General features: G+C 45.0%; 3 protein-coding genes across 3 annotated transcripts; all 3 read right to left on the bottom strand.

Moving 5' to 3' along the window:
* Positions 1–54: 54 nt before the first annotated feature.
* Positions 55–2551, bottom strand: LOC119292649. The gene is made up of 5 exons (XM_037571414.1): positions 2380–2551; positions 1566–1875; positions 1169–1427; positions 544–788; positions 55–438 (listed from the first exon to the last, which is right to left on the bottom strand). The coding sequence occupies exons 1-5, from the start codon at positions 2549–2551 to the stop codon at positions 387–389; spliced, it is 1038 nt and encodes a 345-aa protein (XP_037427311.1). The 3' UTR covers positions 55–386.
* LOC119293585 lies at positions 2386–7050 on the bottom strand. The gene is made up of 6 exons (XM_037572011.1): positions 6574–7050; positions 5501–6436; positions 5173–5271; positions 4518–5029; positions 4177–4365; positions 2386–3572 (listed from the first exon to the last, which is right to left on the bottom strand). Exons 2-6 carry the CDS (start codon positions 5657–5659, stop codon positions 3260–3262), a joined length of 1272 nt encoding a protein of 423 aa, XP_037427908.1. The 5' UTR covers positions 5660–6436; positions 6574–7050; the 3' UTR covers positions 2386–3259.
* A 6175-nt stretch (positions 7051–13225) lies between these two features.
* Positions 13226–14843, bottom strand: LOC119295969. The gene has a single exon (XM_037574392.1). It carries the CDS (start codon positions 14754–14756, stop codon positions 13551–13553), a length of 1206 nt encoding a protein of 401 aa, XP_037430289.1. The 5' UTR covers positions 14757–14843; the 3' UTR covers positions 13226–13550.
* Positions 14844–20774: the final 5931 nt, after the last annotated feature.

Here is a 20774-nt window from a genome sequence, read left to right as displayed (position 1 = left end):
TCATAACCACATACTGATAGTTAACATATAGTAGTCTTGTCACACCTAAATAGGTTCAGGACCACACTTATATTACAAATATTCAACGCCACATACACGCCACAACTATATATACTACAGCAAATATGGATGCAGTCATAACATAGCACACGGACATAGTTTCAAAGAACAAAGCGATACCTTACATTCCTCAGCCACAGAATGTAAGGTAGGCATGTGTGTGAAAAATCACGCGATCACTTGTACTTCTTGTTCGCGGATTTGACAGCTGACTCTAAAAATCATCGTGCTGAAGCCCGCCTGTTGAAATCTTCATTCATCAACTAATCCCATGTGTATATTCTACAGAGCTCCACAACCATTGCACCTGTGATCACTGGGACCCATCAACCTTCCCACTTTGCAAGGTATTCCAACATGTAAAACCCGCAATCATGCCTAGAACGAAGCAAAACATGTGAACACATGCAAGCAGAAAAATAATAAAAACATTGATGAAGACATGAAAAGGATGGTGAACACATGAAAAAAGATAGTGATTACCTGTTTTCTTGCTTCTCAGTCGTGACATACTCAATTGGGAAATGATTGATCTGGACCTTTGAGTTTTCGTACTGATGGATCCAGGTCTCCTTAAGGTTGTTGATAAAGAATTCGGCATGAGTAGTAAGGTCTTCATCAGCTCCTGAACGGATTGAATCGAGCACCTCGAAATGTTGGTTCTTCAAGTCAAGGCAGATGGCGTAGTGATGACCACACTTGTCATCTGGGTCTTCTAGTGCAAGCTCCTGGAACATGGGGAACATGACATGCAAAGTAAAAAAAGGCAGTAAAAAATAGAGTTCACATCCAAAACAGAATGATGTAGTTGAAAAAATGATATGTATAAATATTGCCACATGCAGTAAGAGATACATAAGAAAAGCAAACCATCAAAGTGGCCAGGTACACGCATGGAAGAAGGTTCATTTGCCATGTATAAATATAAGAAGTTGCCATCCATGGCCAAACACAGTTGCCCAATATTTATAGTGAGTTTGCCACATAAGTTGAATTAACAATTTTCATGCTAATTTTACATGGCAGATGTTGCCGCATGAAACATCTGTATAAGTGCTGACAAAAACATAGCATGGAAAAAAGATGTATAACGAGAATAAACACTCACATATTTCTTCATTGTGAGCTTCAAATCACCATGATCGGCAAAATGCTTCCTCGGGATTTTATGGTGGAAGTCACCATCCCATATTTTGCAGGTCACGCTGTAGTGCATGATTGTCTTGTCAGGACAAATGTCCACATGTTTGTTGATGAAGTCAATCCCACAGGCAACTACATTCTTTGACATTTTACCAGTAGGCCTCACAGACTCGGCAAGATCGCCTAGGTCAACGTATGTCGTGTTGCATTGTATGATCTTGGTTCTGTCGAAACATGAGCTATATGAAAATGATTAACATGAAAGAATCATGTCTACTAAAAAAATAAAAATTGAAAAGGTAAACAATGCATGGCCAAAAGCACAAAAAAGCAAGTAAACAGTAGTGGGGTGTGGACATTACGGTTTCAGCTCCTTCATGTGCTTGCTGTTTGACCTCGCATTTCCAAATCGCTTGACAATGTCGTATAGTTGGGTCTGCTCCTTTGTAGCCTTAACATCAGGCTCAAAGTCATCCACTGGTGGTGCATGAACTACCCTGGTCTGCCTCACAGGTCCAGGGGTTGCATTTCTGATGGTATCCTCGGATACTGCCTCAGCAGGCACAGCAGAACTTGGTTGGCCCCGATTCCGTGAGGACCCGATGTTCAATGCATCCTGCTCAACTCTGCGGTAAGCTTCTTCAAGGGACGACGAAATCTCCTCAGGGATGGCTAGTAAAAAAATAGTAGCATAAGATACTTAGAGATAGCAAAATGTTGTGCATGAAGTTCAAAATGTGAAGTGGAAAAGTATTGGTAAGTAAGTATCAATGGCAAATGGTAGTTTGTAAACAAAGCTTGGCATGTGGAAAGTAAAACTACAGTTGCCATGTAAAGTGCACTGCAGTTGCCACATGGCTACAACTGCATTTTCCATGTACAGTGCACTGCAGTTGCCACATGGCAACAACTGCATTTGCCATGTGTAGTGCACTGCAGTTGCCACATGGCAACAACTATGGTTGCCATGTGCAGTGCACTACGGTTGCCGCATGGCAACAACTGCAATTGCCAAGTGCAATGCACTGCAGTTGCCACATGGCAACAACTGCAAATTGCCATGTGTCGTCAACTACAGTAGTCATGCATCAACCTCTACAGAAACAAAGAAATGACAACTACATGTGCATCGCATGAGATTTGCCATCACAGTTGAGAACCCCCCAAAAAAATTACCTTGCACTATGGGATCTGCAAACTTGACAGCCTTCCTGCCATCATTCAACGGTTGCGCCATCATTGGGACCGTGCCTGCCGGGAAAGAAAAAGCAATAGGCATAGGATCGTGCACTTGTACATCCTGAGTGTTGTCGATTCCTAGACTAAAGCTTGGTGGGGTAAAAGCCATGGGGTGCCTCTCCTGTCTATGGGCCAGATTGAGGACAAATTGATTGGCAGGGTCTAGAGATAACAGATCAACAAACATGTCTCCCTCATCTGTTGCGGGATCATTAGGCTTGTTAGTAGGTCGGGGTGTGCTGTCAGCGATCTCAACCACAACTTTCTTGCCGGTCTTCCTGTTTGGGCTGTAGGGTACACCAACGTTGATAGGGAGCTTGGAAGTGCGCATATTTAAGCTGGTGTTCTCCACGGCGATGAAAGACGCAGTCTGCTCTGAACGCCCACCTCCTTTAGTAGTGCACGGCTTGCCAGCTGCATCTGTTGTACTGCTGACTTCCGTCTTATCGGGTACATTGCTTTTGGCAGACGGTGGGAACAGTGTGGAAGCATGCACGTAACCAGAGTCATCTCTGTTGCTCTTAAGTACCTACGGTGCATTGGATACCTGTGCAGGAATCTTGCGGGGGCTACGCCGCCTAGGTGGCAGGCCAGGTCGCACAACGGTAACAGTAGCAGCCTCTAGGCCACCAGCTGTTGGAGCCATTGTGACATGAGAGTCAACTGTGGATGGCATTTCATTCTGAAGTGTGGCCGCATCCCCTTCTTTCGTGGACACAGAAGTGCCACTAGCCACACGCTTGGAGTCCATATCAGATGACCAGGAATCCTCCTTGTTTAGGTTGACCTCAGGAGCATCCACTTCAACACTTGCTGATCAGGTGACATGGGTGACAACAGCATCTATCATTGCCACTAGTGTAGGCAATATCTCAGCAGTCCTGGCAGATACAGACTCACCACTCCCAGATGTACGGATGCTTGCTGTTGTAATCTGCACATCTGCAACCGGCGGAGATGCGCGGCCTCTTGCATCAGAGCTAGTAGAAACAGTGGACGGTACAGCAGCAGATTGGTCGACTGGCGGCTCATGAATGTCTGCAACATCGGATGCCGACAGCTTGGAGTGAATGCATTCAAGTGGGTCTCTGGTAGTACGACTGGTCAAGCGTGTAGTAGTCTTCTTGACCCTACAAAAAAAAGGAATGTGTCAAATGATAAACGGCCATTCAAGAAAACGCATGAAGAGAACAAAAAAGGTGAGCGCTAGGAACAAAAATGAATTGCCATGGTAGTCATCGTAAAAAATGAAAATATGAGTGATGTGCCAGAGCTGCCATTTGAAAACAATGTAAGGATGAACACAAATGAAGTGCAAAAAAAGCTGTTGAAGTAAGTGGAAGCTACCAGTTGCCATATGAGTGGACAAGATTTGCCATGTGATCTAGTAAGCAGTTGCCATGTAGAAGAAGAAGGAGTTGCCATGAAAAAAAAATAGATCATAAAACAACAGTTGCCATGTGGGACAGACATGATTAGCCATGTGTCAAGTTAGACAGTTGCCATGAGAGGCAGACAGTAGTTGCCACCAAAAAAATGGGACAAGTAAAAGGTTGTATATGATTTAGAATGCATCGAACAAAATTACCATCAGCCAAATAATGACTTGGTAAGCTCATCACATGCAAATTGCCATGGAAAGAGTTCAAAGAGATGCAATTCCATATCGCGACAAAAACAAGATAGCTGAATCACAAAAAAAAGGTAGATAAAAAACAGATAGGGAGAACCCACTTCTTGGTTGTCTGCCTCAAGTCTTCTAGCACGACAGGATCCCCGGAGTTGGACGTCAATGTGCGAGGAGATGACCTAGTGGAGGTGGTGGCACCAGCAGCGGGAGCCCCCTTGTTCAACCGGGCAGAAACACGGGTTGGCGTAGGTGCTTGTTTCTGCTTAACTGATCGTCCACCAGCTGTCGCCTCACTGCACGTACAAGAAAAATGGCAAAGAGTGAGCAAAAAAATGCAGAATATAAACAAGTGTGAGACACAAAAATAATGGCGCACATAGGGATGACAAAAAAGTAGGGCTGTTAAAAAGGAAGAACAAAATAGAATGCTAAGTAAACATCGAACCTCCTCCTAGCAGCTACGGGATCAGCCCTACACCTCTTCCCAACATTGCCTTGGCCTGCATCCTCTGGAGCCCTGTCCCTCTTTGAGAGCGAAACCCTCGTGTCTCTCGCAACATTTGAATCAATGCCTCCCTTCGGTAGAGGAACTTTCGGTGCAGCCTTATCCTTCTTGCCCCTCACATTATCTTCGTGATGTTTATCGTGGTCACTGTCATGTGGCACATTCTCCATGTCATCATCGCCATCCTTGTCAAGATCAGCGTCAACGCCACCAAAACCATCCCCATCTAGCTCATCATGTGTGTCAGGAAGCTCCTGAGAGCTGTTGTAGTCATATCGGCCACGGCAACCAGTCAGACGATGTGTCTGTTCTCCAATGAATGACGTGAAGTTCCTCGCAACCACATCACTATCAGAACCATTTAGTGTTGTCCAACCCTTGACCAACTTCCCAAGCAAGTTGGTCATGCCAGAAGCAAACTGCCCAACTAGGTGCTCAACAGGTGCCCTTGCCTGATCAGAAAACAAAAAATTAACAAATTACAAAACATATTAGAGACACATGATTAGGAAAAATAAGGCAGAACAACCATAAAAAGCAATCAAAATGCAATATAAAAAGTAATTTTAGAAAACAAATAAACATGCTTGACTACCTCAGCAGGACAAGATGGAGCTGAATGCACATCCATCCACTTGCCAAAGTTTTGTGGCCCACCAAACACACTGTAGTCTATAGCATGTTTGGCCATCAACTGGAAAAATTATCGAAAACAACTAAAGAAGTCAAAAATGAAAACTAAGAAGCAGTGACTATAATTATGGATTGCAAGGAAGAAAAAGGAGTTTCAACGGGGAACGGCAGAGTTGTCGTATCAAGACAATTATGGTTGCCATGTGCAGTCAACCATGGTTGGCGAGTTCTTTATGACTCGTCAGCCATGATGGAAGCGGTTAGGCGGTGTAAAAGATGACACAACTAACCTGAAGTTTCCCATATTTTGTATCAGAAGCCCTGTCTGCAGCAAGTACAACCTTGACAGCATCGTACGTCCACGCAGAGACGACAAACTTATGTGCAGGCGGCGGGCCTCCTAACCCAGTAAAGTCGACAGTGGACAAATCAAGACTATCGACGTACATGAGCTGGTTTGCACAATAAAGCGAACAAGTAAATCAGGATATGACAATGATCAAATGTTGTCCAGGAAAAAGAAAACATATAGAAATGCGGGGAAAAAGGAAAATGAAAATGACCACGATTTAAATGGCATTGATAGTACAATGCCCCTTGAGTCACAAGTTTTTTTAAGTAAAACAAAGAGATTTGCCATCTACATATGTTCTTAGTTTTAACCTACATATATTGTTAGTTGAAAGCATGTTATGTTAGCAGTTGCCATGTTATTATATTCTTAGTTGCCACTAGTTCAACACTGTAATTGCCATCCAGATTGTATAAAATATAAATGAACATAGGAGGTGGTTCACTATGTGTACTATAACTAGAAAAAATGAAATTCCTTGAAAACACCAACTACAATTGCCATGTATCAAACAAGCTTCAATTTGGCACGAAGAAGACACAAAACAAAAAAAATCGGTTGCCATGCACGATCAACTATGATTGCCCTAAAAAATCAGATAAAAGCTCTATCAAGAACTATGGTTTGTTCAAACTATGGCCAAACAGAGATACTAAAATGCAAAAATAGTTCGGTTGCCACTTATTAACAGCTGCAAATGTTGATTTATGAAAAGAATGAACCGTGATAAGAACATTTGCATAAAGAGTAGGGGGAAAGATAGCATTAGATGCAAGTGACATCCCTTTTGGTACATCTTATTTGAGAATGCATCATGCAGGAAGTCGGCAATGAATTTTCATCGATTGATGTTTTTAACATCTTTCAGCTTCGCCTGCACAAACACAAATCGAGACAGAAAAAGATGTCGCGTCAGCATTCAATAAAAACATTAAAAGGGTACTGACTAACTTCTGCATGACATCAAAAACAAAAATATTGTATGTAAAAGAATAAAGAGAGTGCATTCACCAGGATAGGAAAGCACTTGTTGCTTGGGCGAAGAGATGTGGTAGGCGCAAATTACAGCCGAGATCAAGTACATGAGCAGCTTCATCTTAAAAACCTCGCCATGGGTTGTCATCTCCTCTAGCGAAGTTGCCAGAACAGTCATATTAGGCATGGAAGCCATTCCAGGAAACAAACGGGCAAACAAAGCTTCCTCAATCTTATTGTTCACTTCATAAGGGACTTTGATTTCTCCACGGGGGACACCCAAAGTGCAGAACACGGATTCCTCGTTCAAAGGCAATCTTTCGCGTCCTGGAATCACGAATTCCCTAGAAGCAGGCTCATATATCTCGCCAAGCCAGTCACATACAGGATTTACTAGGTTCGTGCACCGAACCATCATCAGAGCCTGCATACCCATCTCACCGACAGGTGCCTTCGGATCATCAGTAAATCCCTGTGTCAGTATAGTCAGGCGTTCTTGCGAAGCCCTATTGTGCACGCGCTTCTTCTTCTGCATAACACAAAAAGAAACATTTTGTTGCCATGTTGCAATGTAGTAAAAATTAGTTCTAACAGAAGAATGATAACTCAGTATCATATTAAAACATAGGAGAAGAGTGACCTCATCCCCACGATTTTGTGGCAGTGGCTCCATGAAGTCATCATCATCATCTTGATGGTCGCCACGAGCCATATTTGCTACAGTAAGAGCAAAAACACGTTAGTGTGAAATGAAAACACATCATACAAATGCAAAAAGTGATACACTAAGTAACGAATCACTGGATATCATCATTAACAAAAAATGAAAACTGCCACATTTATCCCACAGTTTTAGCATGTGAAAAGGTTGTAATTGCCATGCGCTGAACATGCATAGACAGGCAAAAAATAACCAATTGGACAGCAGGTGCGAAAACATGGCAACTGGATATGTGTTTGCTTCTTAATAATACAGTTGCCATGTAGGAGATTCAAGTTGCCATATTGGTAAAATAAACAATGTGGCAACTGAGGGCAGTACATCAGAACATCAAACTACCATTGTCTACCAATCAGAGTGGCAACTAACACATTGGCTTAATAAAAAACACAGGCCACATCTACTAAGTTCAGGTAGCCATGTTAACAAAACAAAAAGATGTGGAAACTAAGACACTGATTGATTGATTCATTGATTCAGTTGATCGGATATACACAACCAACACCATGGGGATTAATATGTTTGTTGGCTACCAACAGTACATAACAAAAGAAGACAATAGTTTAGATGGATACGTACTCTACTTTCAGAACTCTGAATATATACTCTGCTCAGTGCGGAGCCAGAAAACTTAATATAGATGGGGCCAAGACATGTCATATGATGCTAGCGGGGACCAAATCTCCTAAACATAGTTAGTTTTCTCTAACAAATGGAGGATTAGGAGAACATATATGTGTACTATTGAGAACATAGGGGAGGCCAAGGCCCCTGCCAGCACCCCCTGTCTCCGCCACTGACTCTGCTTTGCTCTACTCTGAATATGTATAGAATGAAGAATGTGCATGAGAAAATCATGAATAGCAGATGTGTGCCAATCCACAACATGTAATGTGGCAACTCACACATTGGCCTAGTGAAAAAATGAGTTGCCATGTACTACATTCAAATATGTTGTGCTATCACAAAACAGCATGGCAACTAAGTGACAACAAGGGACATACAAAACTGCCATCACTCTACATATGACATGGCAACTGTCATATTTGATTTTCAGAATTAGTTGCCACTTAGAAGGATAGTTGATTCAGAAACACACCTATCACTCCCTGAATTTGGATCTCATGAAACTGCCATTATCCTACACATGACATGGCAACTGACAGGGTTCATTAAGAAAATTAGTTGTCATCAACTGACAGCGTCCATTTTGTTGAAATTTCCATGACTGCCATGATCCTATACATTGAAATGCACCTACCTAGATCTAGGGTTCATACACAACTATCAAACCCTCAATTCGACAGCAACATTGCCCTGAAACACTGACGATCATAGCCTTCGAGACAAAAATCACAACTAACAAATGGAAACGGAATCCCTCACGCATCTAATTGCATCAATCTAAATGCCATCATGGGCGAGCCTCACCGTCTTGAGTACCATCGCGACGGCGACGGGGCTGCGCAATGCCGCCGTAAAATAGCACACACACGACTCCCCCGCCGACGAGGACGTCGGAGCGGCCGCAAATCCTCCTGAATCTCTGGGGGAGGGGGAGGGGGGCTCGAGAGGAGTGAGACCAAGAAGGAAGGGTGGAGAGTACAGAAGCTTCCACGGTCTTACCTCCTCACTTCGGCTACTCCGGCGACGCCGCTCCGATCCGGCGAACACAAGCAACGGCCGCGAATGTCGTCGACTCTTTCACCGGCGCCGCCGCCTCCTCTTCTCGTCTTCTCCTTCAATCGAGCGGAACTGCTTTGTAGTGTTGGTTGGGGGAAATGAATGAGACGGGGAGAGGCAATGATGGGGGTGGCCAGTCGAGGGAAACGGCGACAAAAGTCGTGCACCACGCGTGCGGGCGCGACGGCGGTTCCACCGCACGCCTCCGACTTGCAACCGTTGACGACGGAGTGGTAAACGCGTGCGGGCGAACTGCTGCATACACCACACGTCGCCCATGTCCTACAGTGCAACTAAAAATTGTGTCATCGCGCCAAGATTCGTGCAGGTTACAATGGACGGCGATAAGGCGTGTGGGCGGGTTGGAGAAGTGCCACACGCGTGGTAGTTAGTCTTTTCGTTTTTTAAATAATCCCTTGATCACAACTTTCCAACCGAACCAAACTGGGTAAATTATAGTGGGAAAAGTCTAAAATAAACCTTGAGTTTGTACGCCAAGTCTGAATCAAACATTGTACTCTTAATCCCTGAAATCGGCACCCTGATCTTATTGATCCCGGTTAATTCCGACCATATTTTTGTTTGGCGCAATAAGAAAATATCTGATCCCGGCCGTGATCATTTACTACTCTCGCTGACCACACAGTCCCACTTGTTATATAATATACTACGTCTCTAGTCAGTAGTCATTTGCCTAAAAAATATCTGTCCCTAGTCATTCTCCCTCTCGCATCTACACTACAGTTGCATCATTTTCTTAGGGACGCGAGCGGAGGCGAACATCCAGACTGGACCCTCCACTCACTGGAGTAGCAATAGAGGATGCTGGGAAAATCAAAAGGAATCATGAATTACCAGGAACTAATGTTGTGGTAGGAATTCCGATGAAGCTGTGAAGATGGCTCGCGGCGAAAGTTTATAGTACTGAGACGCTTCAGTTGAGGATGGTCAAAATTGCTTAAGCATCAAGCCATCAGCAGAATTGGACTAAGAGTATCTCCAAATATGCGCGAAATAACCGGCGCTGGATAAACCGCCAATTTGGCGCGCGAGAGGCCGCGCGGCGCGCTCCAGCAGACGTGCGAAAGTTTGAGCGTGAAAAAGATGTGTGTGCGCGGGAAAAAGCGGCAGCGCGGAGCAATTTTGGCACGCGTCGCCCAACACGCTAGTTAAAAGCCACGCGCAGGCGCCCGCCGCCACTCTTGCCTTCCTGTCGCGCCTTCTTCCTCGCCTCTTCCAGCGCCCCGCCACCGCTGCGCCTTCTCCCCTCACCTCTTCCAGTGCCCTGCCATGCCGCCGCACCCCTGGAGCAGGTCGGGCTACCGCGGTGTCTGCCCGCACCTCTGGCGTGTATTATGCGGAGATCCGCTCTAGCGATACACGCCTCAGGCTCGGGACGTTCAGGACTGCTCACGAGGCTGCCTGCACGTACGATACAGCGGCGTGGTGCCCCGGGCGGCCTCGGTCGCAGATCTTCACCAACGGAGGCGGAAGCGCCGCCACCTCGTCGTTGAGGCGGACGAGCATGCCATGGCGGTGTAGCGCGAGCACTTCCCGCAGGATGTCACTGCCCAGAACGAGTTCTGCGCACAGAGGAGGGCGGAGTGAGCCGTGCGTCGGGCGGACAAGCATATGCGCGGAAGTAACCGGCGGAAGCCCAGATCAAGCTGGGACCTACGTCGACCTGGGACAATGAAGATCCTCGGTGGCTCGCGAACTACATTATCGAGGAGGACGAGGAGTAGTTTTATTTAGTATCATTTTATTTATTTTTATTAGCATTGTATGATCTGGCTTGTGGTTTGGGGAACTATACTATGAAATTTAAAGTTCTCAACTATGTGTTGTTTCATATACATTTTTTTTCGTATGTATTGTTTAAAAAAAATTCCAAGCGTGCGTTGGGTTTTACCGTGCCTGGTGAAGCGCTATAGCGGGGCGCTAAATTTTACAGCGCCTGATAAAGCAACCACCCTTCTGCACGCCCTAAAATATTATTTCGACGCTGCAAAAAAAATTAGTGTGCCGCACTACCGTGCACCTGTTGGAGATGCTCTAAGGCTGGAGGTAGAGTGACGGCTTTGACGATCCGACTACAAACATGCACATCGTTACGCCTTACAACCGCTAAATCAACTCCAAGAGGTTATTGACCACGCCGGAGCACGATCAACCTGACCACGAAGGCCTATTCCTGCATGCAATCGAAGAACAAGCAAGGATATGATAAAGCAATCTAAATATTGCAAACATATATGAAGTGTTGATAAAAATGGGGTTTCATAAGTAGTCTTTGGACATGAAGTTGTAGCGATGGCTAACTTTTAACTACATAAAACCAACCCGCGTCTAAACGATGCCTTAAGAGTTGTATTTATAGGGAAAAGAGAAGGGATTTCGTCCACCCTTGGTAAGGTGGGACTAAAACACCTCCTAAGTCGTTTCCCCTACAATATAGACTCTAAAAATATATTACATAGGTCTGGCCCAAAATAAGGTGGCGCAACACCAATAATAAGCTATGAACAAAATTTATGAAAGGCCATCTTGTATATTTCGTCCATCTTGTATGTCATCATGGTGGCTTCAAAGTCCGAAAATCTTCACTTGAACCTCCGTTCTTGTTCTATTTGCACGCACCTTCTCCGTGCTTGACCATGCTCCAATGTTCATCCTTCTTATCCGTGCTAGGCCCTCAATTGCAAGCAACACAAATGTATCTAAATTAGGCAGCATCATATTCTCATGAACACTAGAAACATTACCAAGAAACGAAAGTACCTGATAAAACAGCAGGGGATACGAGTGTAACTGTGGTAGCCATGTCCTCATCACTGCCACAGGGAAAGGGGGTGATATCCCCGTTGGAGATGGGGGTCACCTGTGCTGGAGAAAATCCCCAGTAGGGGCCTTTCACCTTGGGTTATCCTTCACCTGCAACCAAACAAAGCCTATGTTTACCAAGCAGGCTTATAGGAGAAGAATATATTAAAACAATGAAAATATATATATTAGATAGGTAGGGAAGTCCCTTTTTGATACCAACAGACGATAATGAGCGGCGTACAACGATTGCCGGACAAGTACAACAGCTACAGTTAGCACCTTTTTCGGCAAACCAGTGGCGGAGTTCTACAAGCTGCCCATAGTTGAGGCCAGGGGATAAGCAGCTTCATAAACTGAATATGAAAAATAAAACTTGTTCCACACGCTACTGACATACCCTCCAAAGCTGAAGTATCAAAGGGTGTTTGGGGCAGCTGACTTTTGTCTCGGAAAGGCAGATGTTTATCTACATGAAATATTGTCAAATCAGGCCATCCAGATCTCTTTAACAAGTACTCCCTCCGTTTCAAAATATAAGAACGTTTTTAACACTACACTGATGTCAAAAACATTCTTATATTATGGGACGGAGGGAGTAGATATTGGATGCAATGTGGTAATCATTTTCAATCACAGAAAGAGGAACCTACAGATATAACATGCAAACATAACTATCAAAACTTGGCTGCATTTTGTACAAAACAAAAAGCTGACGGCAACAACTCGTATAGTGTCTATTTAAAAGAAGATAAATGCTAGGCAAGGCACCAAAACTAGGCACATTGTTTCCATACAAAGTTCCATAATATATTTAAGAGCAACTCATTTTTTATTTCACTTTCAAAAATTTCACTTAATTATCCATATTTATCTCTGTCATCATGAAGCAATAGGCCTAGTTACTAGATCCTAGTTAAAGCACAACATTTTGTGGTCAGCAATGTACTATGAGATGCAAACCATTACAAGGTGAACACTGTAACACAAGACGATTATGATGCCGATTTTGTAAGAGACCAAGTATTATGGAATTTCGGTAAGTTGAGAGTAAAGACATCTTATTAGTTTGATAGGTTTCGGTCAATGCACTTTTTGTACATAACTTTTGTAACAATAAACTTGATCACGTACTGATTACATGAATTAATCCCATATTTCCTAATAACAATTATGTGATCATAATGAACCAAAATCAATAGCATAAGGAATAGAGGTAATTACCTACTGTATGAAATCCTATTTAAGCAAATTAAAATCATTTAATTATCAACTTCATAGTAGAATGACAAACTTGGTATTGCCAAGTCAATCATTATCGTAGCTAATATATGCCTTTGCGAAAAAAAAAGTCTATGTATTCAACAAGAGGAGCCAGCTTCACTTACTTGATAAGTTGCTCTTAGAAACTTCTCGAGTCACCGTGGACCCTTTGAAGAAACCAAAGTGGCATGACAAGCATAACCAATCAAACAACACTTGATGTACGAAACATTATTTCCATTACAAGAAATACCTACAAGTTTGTCTGCCAAAGACAAGAGCACATATCCTGACAAATTTGGAGATACCACAAAGTCACAAAGCACTTCTATGGCAGCCTGAATCAAACGACTCCATTGCTAGCAAACTACAACAAAGTACACTACCACTGCAAGATGAGATAATAGCACAATAACAAGAACTACAACAAGAAAGGTAAAGACAATCCTTGGAGCATCTGTTCCAACCCAGCTAATCATACAATACTTCAGGTCTTCAGCACCATGACAAGCAATGGCAACAGTTACAGCATCCTCCCAAGATTATCCACCCTCAAGAACGGCAAGTTGTGTAAATTTCCCAGATTCCCTAGTATATCCTCAGTTGGATCAACATCCAAATGGAAGCTGCCCAGGTCCTCAACTCCTCCTGTGACATTTGCCCTGCCAGTACCATCTGTAGCCCGTGCCTCCTCATTTATGTTAATCTCTCTTACCTCCTCCCGCTGTCCACCTTCACCCTCCTCACCCTCAGCCCACCCATCCTGTCCAAGCATCGATGCATCAATGCCGCTCTCCACACCACCACCAAAAGAACGCCTCTTGGGCCCCGCCCCAACCTTCTTGCGAGCAGTTGTCTTCTTGACCCTACCTCTGGATGATCCACCACGAGCACTCCCATTCTGCGGCTGCCGGCCATTGCTGCCTCCACCATAGTTACTATAGTTCCTACCAATGGCACCCCCACCACTTGGCGCATTGTTCCAAGGGAAGACCTTGTAAAATGGCTTCCAGTTGCCACCCAGATCCGCCGAGTTGGGGAAACCAAGGGGGAAGAACCCCCAAGCACAGTGGTACATCTCGGTGCCCGGCACGATGGTCGGCTGTGTAGGGATCTCAACAGCCACAAACCCCCGGCGGCAAGACTCGTTTGGGCACTTGAGCGCGCGGCCAACTAGCTCGCGCGGGTACTGATGGACGTAGCAGCAGAACGGGCACGCAGTCCAGAAGTCCGTCGCCTCAGCTGCAGGAGCGGCGGCAGCGGCTGGCTGAGAGGGAGCACCAGAAGGGATGTTGGTACGTGCAGAACGCAGTGGCTGGCGTGATGGATCAGAGAGAAGTTCGTAGGCGTCGTTGACGATGCGGAGGGCTACATCCGCACCGGGGTGGGGGTTGCTGGATTGGAGGAGGAGCGCGAGGCGGCGGAAGGCGCGGGAGATGGCGCCGTGGTCGGTGGTTTTGGAGGGCACCTGGAGGACGGCGAATGGGTCAGGCTCTCCGGTATAGAGCATCGCCTGGGAGGTGAGGAGAACGTCAGCGACGGCGAGGAGTTCGTCGGCGCCGGGGAGAAGCGGATCCGCCTCCACCGCGCGCTCGGCGAAGCGCTTGCAGCCGACGAGGTCGCGCGCGGCGAGAAGCTTCGCCGCAATCTCCAGCCACCGCTCCGCTTGCACCCTCCCGCCCTCGCCTCCGCCGTCTCCACTACCGCCGGCGCCAACGGAGAAGTTCATGGTTTTGGGGGAAATGGGACAAATGGCTCTTTCTTTTTCGAGGGTTAAGTTTGCTCTTTCCTTCTGGTGGAGAGTTTATGGTGCAAAGGGGGGTGTCTTAGCATCTCAAAGGACTCCAACGCAGCGCCGGTGTACTTCCGCACACACGGACCAAGGCGAATCAACCTGTGGTTGAGTTGGTTAGGTGGACAGTGGTATCCCCAACCCACCAGGGTTCAAATCCTGGTGCTCGCATTATTCCTGGATTTATTTCAGGATTTCCGGCGATGCGCTTTCAGTGGGAGGAGACGTTCCCGTCGACGACGAGGCGCCTACGGTGACTTCGTAAATCTCAAGATGATATGCCGGCTCAGTCTCTCGGAGGTGCTAATAGGGGTAGGGTGTGCGTGTCTACGTTCATAGGGATGAGTGTATGCGCGTGTATATGAGCGCTTGTGTCTGTACTGATGCTCAAAAAAAAGAAAACACGGACCAACACGGCGACACAAAAAAACAATATGTCGTGACCTATTATTTTTTGAGAGAATTCTTTATTTGACAATATTTTAAAATGTGGTTCTCTATTTGGCCCTGAAGAAATTTTCTTCCCTGTTTGACATATATTCTAAATTTCTTTCCTAATATGGCACTCTAGTGCATTTTGTTCACTAACGGTGTTAAAGACAGACATGAAAAATACCTTTTTACCCCTTATGCATAAAGTGACCAAAAATCTGTACATGACAATATCTACAATTATGTTACATGTTTGGTCATGTTAAATGACCAATTGAGACCCCATAATTTGGTAAATGAACTGATTTCGACCGTCGGCCCCTCAGCTCACGCCGCCGCCACCGTACGAGCCAGCAACCCGTTGCCGCCGCCGCTAGGGTTGGGGTGGGGAATCGAGAGAAATAGAGACGACAGAGATTGTTAGATGGGGATGTTTTTTCTTTTGTTCGATGTGGGCAGCGACTAGGACAGGGGTATTTTGGTCCATCATTTTTTTTGGACGGAACGGTGTAACGAGAGTCCAAGTCGGATTAAAATACAAGTGTAACCAAACTTGTACTTGAGTTAACCCGCCGCAGGGCCTCGACCTGTGTATATAAAGGATAGGCCCTGCGGCGGGTTAACTCAAGTACAAGTGATTCTGCTCCCTTGTAATCGATATATAATCAATACAGTATAAGCAAGACGTAGGCTTTTACCTCGTTATGAGCGGTCGAACCTGGGTAAACCTTGTCTCTTTCGTCCCGCTCAACCCCTTCAAGCTAACATACGTTGCGACGGCTCCACACTAAGTACTTTTGCTAGGGCATCTGCCATGACAAAACAACGACAGTTGGCGCCCACCGTGGGATCGAGGGATACGCCGTGGGCAGGAAGACTAAGAGTCGTCGTGGCAAGCTTTACATCGATGACGCTGGCTGGGGCCCCGAGGCCGACTCAATTGAGTACGGGTACCGGGTCCCCTTTGGCGGAATTCACGTCTTCATCGAAAAGATCGACGAATCTGAGCCTGAGCCGGACATCTCCACAAACCTTGTCGAATCGGCCCGGCATATACAACCCGGCCCGAAGCTTGTTTTCGTTGGTTTCACGCAAGGCATGGAGCTTCCGGGAGGATCCGAATTCGGATGGGAGACGGCCATCTACTCAGGTGATGAGTCCTCAACCGGAGAGACAGAATCAATCTACCAGCTTCAAGAGGGAGGGCTCGGGGGCTATTCCGATCGCAACGGTATTCTGGACCCTTATAAGCTGTTGGGGAACGTGGTAATTTCAAAAAAATTCCTACGATCACGCAAGATCTATCTAGGTGATGCATATTAACGAGAGGGGAGAGTGTGTCCACGTACCCTCGTAGATCGAAAGCGGAAGCATTTAGTTAATGCGGTTGATGTAGTCGAACGTCTTCGCGATCCAACCGATCCAACCGATCCAAGCACCGAACGTACGGCACCTCCGCGTTCAGCACACGTTCAGCTCAGGGACGTCCCTCGTACTCTTGGTCCAGTTGAGGCCAAGGGAGAGTTTCGTCAGCACGACGGCGTGGTGACGATGATGATGCAGTTACCGGTGCAGGGCTTCGCCTAAGCACTACGACGATATGACCGAAGTGTGTAACTGTGGAGGGGGGCACCGCACATGGCTAAAACAATTGTCAACTTGTGTGTCTTTGGGGTACCCCCCCTCCCCCGTATATAAAGGAGGGGAGGAGGAGGCCGGCGGCCAACAAGGGACGCGCCAAGGGGGATGACTCCTACTCCTAGTAGGAGTAGGTCTCCCACCTTTCCTAGTCCAAGAAGGAAAAAGGGGGGAAGGAGGAGGTGGAGAGAAGGAAGGAGAGGGGGGCCGCCGCCCCTTCCCCTTGTCCAATTCAGACTGGGGCAAGGGGGGCTGCACGCCACCTCCTGGCTACCCTGTCTCTTCTCCACTAAGGCCCATGAGGCCCAGTAGCTTCCCGGGGGGGTGTCCGGTAACTCCCGGTACTCCGGTTTCATCTGAAACTTATCCAAAACACTTTCGGTGTCCGAATATAGTCATCCAATATATCAATCTTTATGTCTCAACCATTTTGAGACTCCTCGTCATGTCCGTGTTCACATCCGGGACTCCGCAACAATCTTTGGTACATCATATCACATAAACTCATAATACCAATCGTCATCGAACGTTAAGCGTGTGGACCCTATGAGTTCGAGAACTATGTAGACATGACCGAGACACGTCTCCGGTCAATAACCAATAGCGGAACCTGGATGCTCATATTGGTTCCTACATATTCTACGAAGATCTTTATTGGTCAAACCGCATAACAACATATGTTGTTCCCTTTGTCATCGGTATGTTACTTGCCCAAGATTCGATCGTCGGTATCTCAATACCTAGTTCAATCTCGTCACCGGCAAGTCTCTTTACTCGTTCTGTAATACTTTATCCTGCAACTAACTCATTAGTCACAATGCTTGCAAGGCTTATATTGATGAGTATTACCGAGAGGGCCTAGAGACACCTCTCTGAAACACGGAGTGACAAATCCTAATCTTGATCTATGCCAACCCAACAAAATCCTTTGGAGACACCTATAGAGCACCTTTATAATCACCCTTTTACGTTGTGACATTTGGTAGCACACAAAGTGTTCCTCCGGTATTCGGGACTTGCATAATCTCATAGTCTGAGGAACTTGTATAATTCATGAAGAAAGCAATAACAATGAAACTAACACGATCATAATGCTAAGCTAACGGATGGGTCATGTCCATCACATCATTCTCTTAATGATGTGATCCCGTTCATCAAATGACAACACATGTCTATGGTTAGGAAACATAACCATCTTTGATTAATGAGCTAGTCAAGTAGAGGCATACTAGGGACTATATGTTTTGTCTATGTATTCACACATGTACTAAGTTTTCGGTTAATACAATTCTAGCATGAATAATAAACATTTATCATGAATTAAGGAAATAAATAATAACTTTATTATTGCCTCTAGGGCATATTTCCTCCAGTCTCCCACTTGCACTAGAGTCAATAATCTAGTTCACATCACCATGTGATTTAACACCAATATTCACATTTGTATGTGATTAACACCCAGTTCACATCGTCATGTGACCAACACCCAAACGGTTTACTAGAGTCAATAATCTAGTTCACATTGCTATGTGATTAACACCCAAAGAGTACTAAGGTGTGATCATGTTTTGCTCGTGAGAGAAGTTTAGTCAATGGTTCTGTCACATTCAGAGCCGTATGTATTTTGCAAATATTCTATGTCTACAATGCTCTGCATGGAGCTACTCTAGCTAATTTCTCCCACTTTCAATATGTATCCAGATTGAGACTTAGAGTCATCTGGATCGGTGTAAAAGCTTGCATCGATGTAACTCTTTACGACGAGCTCTTTTATCACCTCCATAATCGAGAAATATTTCCTTAGTCCTCACTAAGGATAATCTTGACCGATGTCCAGTGATCTACTCCTAGATCAAAATTGTACTCCCTTGCCAATCTCAGGGCATGGTACACAATAGGTTTGGTACACAGCACAACATACTTTATAGAACCTATGACTGTGGCATAGTGATGACCCACAAGTATAGGGGATCTATCATAGTCCTTTCGATAAGTAAGAGTGTCGAACCCAACGAGGAGCAGAAGGAAATGACAAGCGGTTTTCAGTACGGTATTCTCTGCAAGCACTGAAATTGTAGGTAACAGATAGTTTTGTGATAAGATAATTTGTAACGGGTAACAAGCAATGAAAGTAAATAAAGTGCAGCAAGGTGGCCCAATCCTTTTTGTAGCAAAGGACAAGCCTGGACAAATTCTTATAATGAGAAAAGCGCTCCCGAGGACACATGGGAATTATTGTCAAGCTAGTTTTCACCACGCTCATATGATTCGCGTTCGTTACTTTGACAATTTGATATGTGGGTGGACCGGTGCTTGGGTGATGTCCTTTCTTGGACAAGCATCCCACTTATGATTAACCCCTATTGCAAGCATCCGCAACTACAAAAGAAGTATTAATGTAAACCTAACCATGGCATGAAACTAGTGGATCCAAATCAACCCCTTACGAAGCAACGCATAAACTAGGGTTTAAGCTTCTGTCACTCTAGCAACCCATCATCTACTTATTACTTCGCAATGCCTTCCTCTAGGCCCAAATAATGGTGAAGTGTCATGTAGTCGGTGTTCACATAACACCACTAGAGGAGAGACAACATACATCTCATCAAAATATCAAACGAATACCAAATTCACATGACTACTAATAGCAAGACTTCACCCATGTCCTTAGAAACAAACGTAACTACTCACAGAGTATATTCATGTTCATGATTAGATGGGTATTAATATGCATTAAGAATCTGAACAAATAATCTTCCACCAGATAAACCAATTAGCATCAACTACAAGGAGTAATCAACACTACTAGCAACCCACATGTATCAATCTGAGGTTTTGGTACAAAGATTGGATACAAGAGATGAACTAGGGTTTGAGAGGAGATGGTGTTGGTGAAGATATTGATGAAGATTGACCCGCTCCCGATGAGAGGATCGTTGGTGACGACGATGGTGATGATTTCCCCCTCCCGAAGGGAAGTTTCCCCGGTAGAACAGCTCCGCCGGAGCCCTAGATTGGTTCCGCCAAGGTTCCGCCTCGTGGCGGCGGAGTTTCGTCCCGTAAGCTTGCTTATGAATTTTTTCCAGGGTAAGAGACTTCATATAGAAGAAGATGGGCACCGGAGGGCCACCAGGGGGCCCACGAGGCAGGGGGGGCGCCCCCCACCCTCGTGGCCAGGGTGTGGGCCCCCTCTGGTACTTCTTTCGCTCAATAATTCTTATTAATTCCAAAAATGACTTTCGTGGAGTTTCAGGACTTTTGGAGCTGTGTAGAATAGGTTTCCAATATTTGCTCCTTTTCCAGCCAGAATCCCAGCTGTCGGTATTCTCCCTCTTCATGATAAACCTTGTAAAATAAGAGAGAATAACCATAAGTATTGTGACATAACATGTAATAACAGCCCATAATGCAATAAATATCGATATAAAAGCATGATGCAAAATGGACGTATCAACTCCCCCAAGCTTAGACCTCGCTTGTCCTCAAGCGAAAGCCGATATCGAAAAATATGTCCACATGTTTAGAGATAGAGGTATCGATAAAAATAAAATACAGACATGAGGGCATCATGATCATTCTTATAACAACAACATATATATATATTGTCATATGATTTCTTATGCTCAAGTAACAATCTATTCACAATGTCAAGTATGGTTCAGAAACTTCATTGAAAACTAACAAACTATAATCTCAGTCATTGAAGCAATTGCAATTTATCATAATATCGAAAAGAATCAAGAATAGAGCTTTTCAGCAAGTCCACATACTCAACTATCATATAGTCTTCTACAATTGCTAACACTCACGCAATACTTATGGTTCTGGAGTTTTAATCGGACACAGAGAAAGATAGGTGCTTATAGTGTTGCCTCAACGTCTTAC

Source organism: Triticum dicoccoides, chromosome 4B, assembly GCF_002162155.2.
Source record: "Triticum dicoccoides isolate Atlit2015 ecotype Zavitan chromosome 4B, WEW_v2.0, whole genome shotgun sequence".
NCBI lineage: Eukaryota > Viridiplantae > Streptophyta > Magnoliopsida > Poales > Poaceae > Triticum > Triticum dicoccoides.
This window is presented reverse-complemented; position numbering and strand designations above follow the sequence as displayed.

Bases quoted from the DNA above. Each gene is read 5' to 3' on its own strand.
- LOC119295969 (XM_037574392.1), bottom strand. From the start codon at position 14,756: ATGAACTTCTCCGTTGGCGCCGGCGGTAGTGGAGACGGCGGAGGCGAG.
- LOC119292649 (XM_037571414.1), bottom strand. From the start codon at position 2,551: ATGGCTTTTACCCCACCAAGCTTTAGTCTAGGAATCGACAACACTCAG. The intron at 1,876-2,379 runs GTAATTTTTTTG...TTTTTTTACTAG, and splicing joins TGCAGATCCCATAGTGCAAG to CCATCCCTGAGGAGATTTCG. The intron at 1,428-1,565 runs GTAATGTCCACA...ATGTTTCGACAG, and splicing joins CACATGAAGGAGCTGAAACC to AACCAAGATCATACAATGCA.
- LOC119293585 (XM_037572011.1), bottom strand. From the start codon at position 5,659: ATGTACGTCGATAGTCTTGATTTGTCCACTGTCGACTTTACTGGGTTA. The intron at 5,272-5,500 runs GTTAGTTGTGTC...TAATTTTTCCAG, and splicing joins CAAAATATGGGAAACTTCAG to TTGATGGCCAAACATGCTAT. The intron at 5,030-5,172 runs GTAGTCAAGCAT...TTTTCTGATCAG, and splicing joins CTCCATCTTGTCCTGCTGAG to GCAAGGGCACCTGTTGAGCA.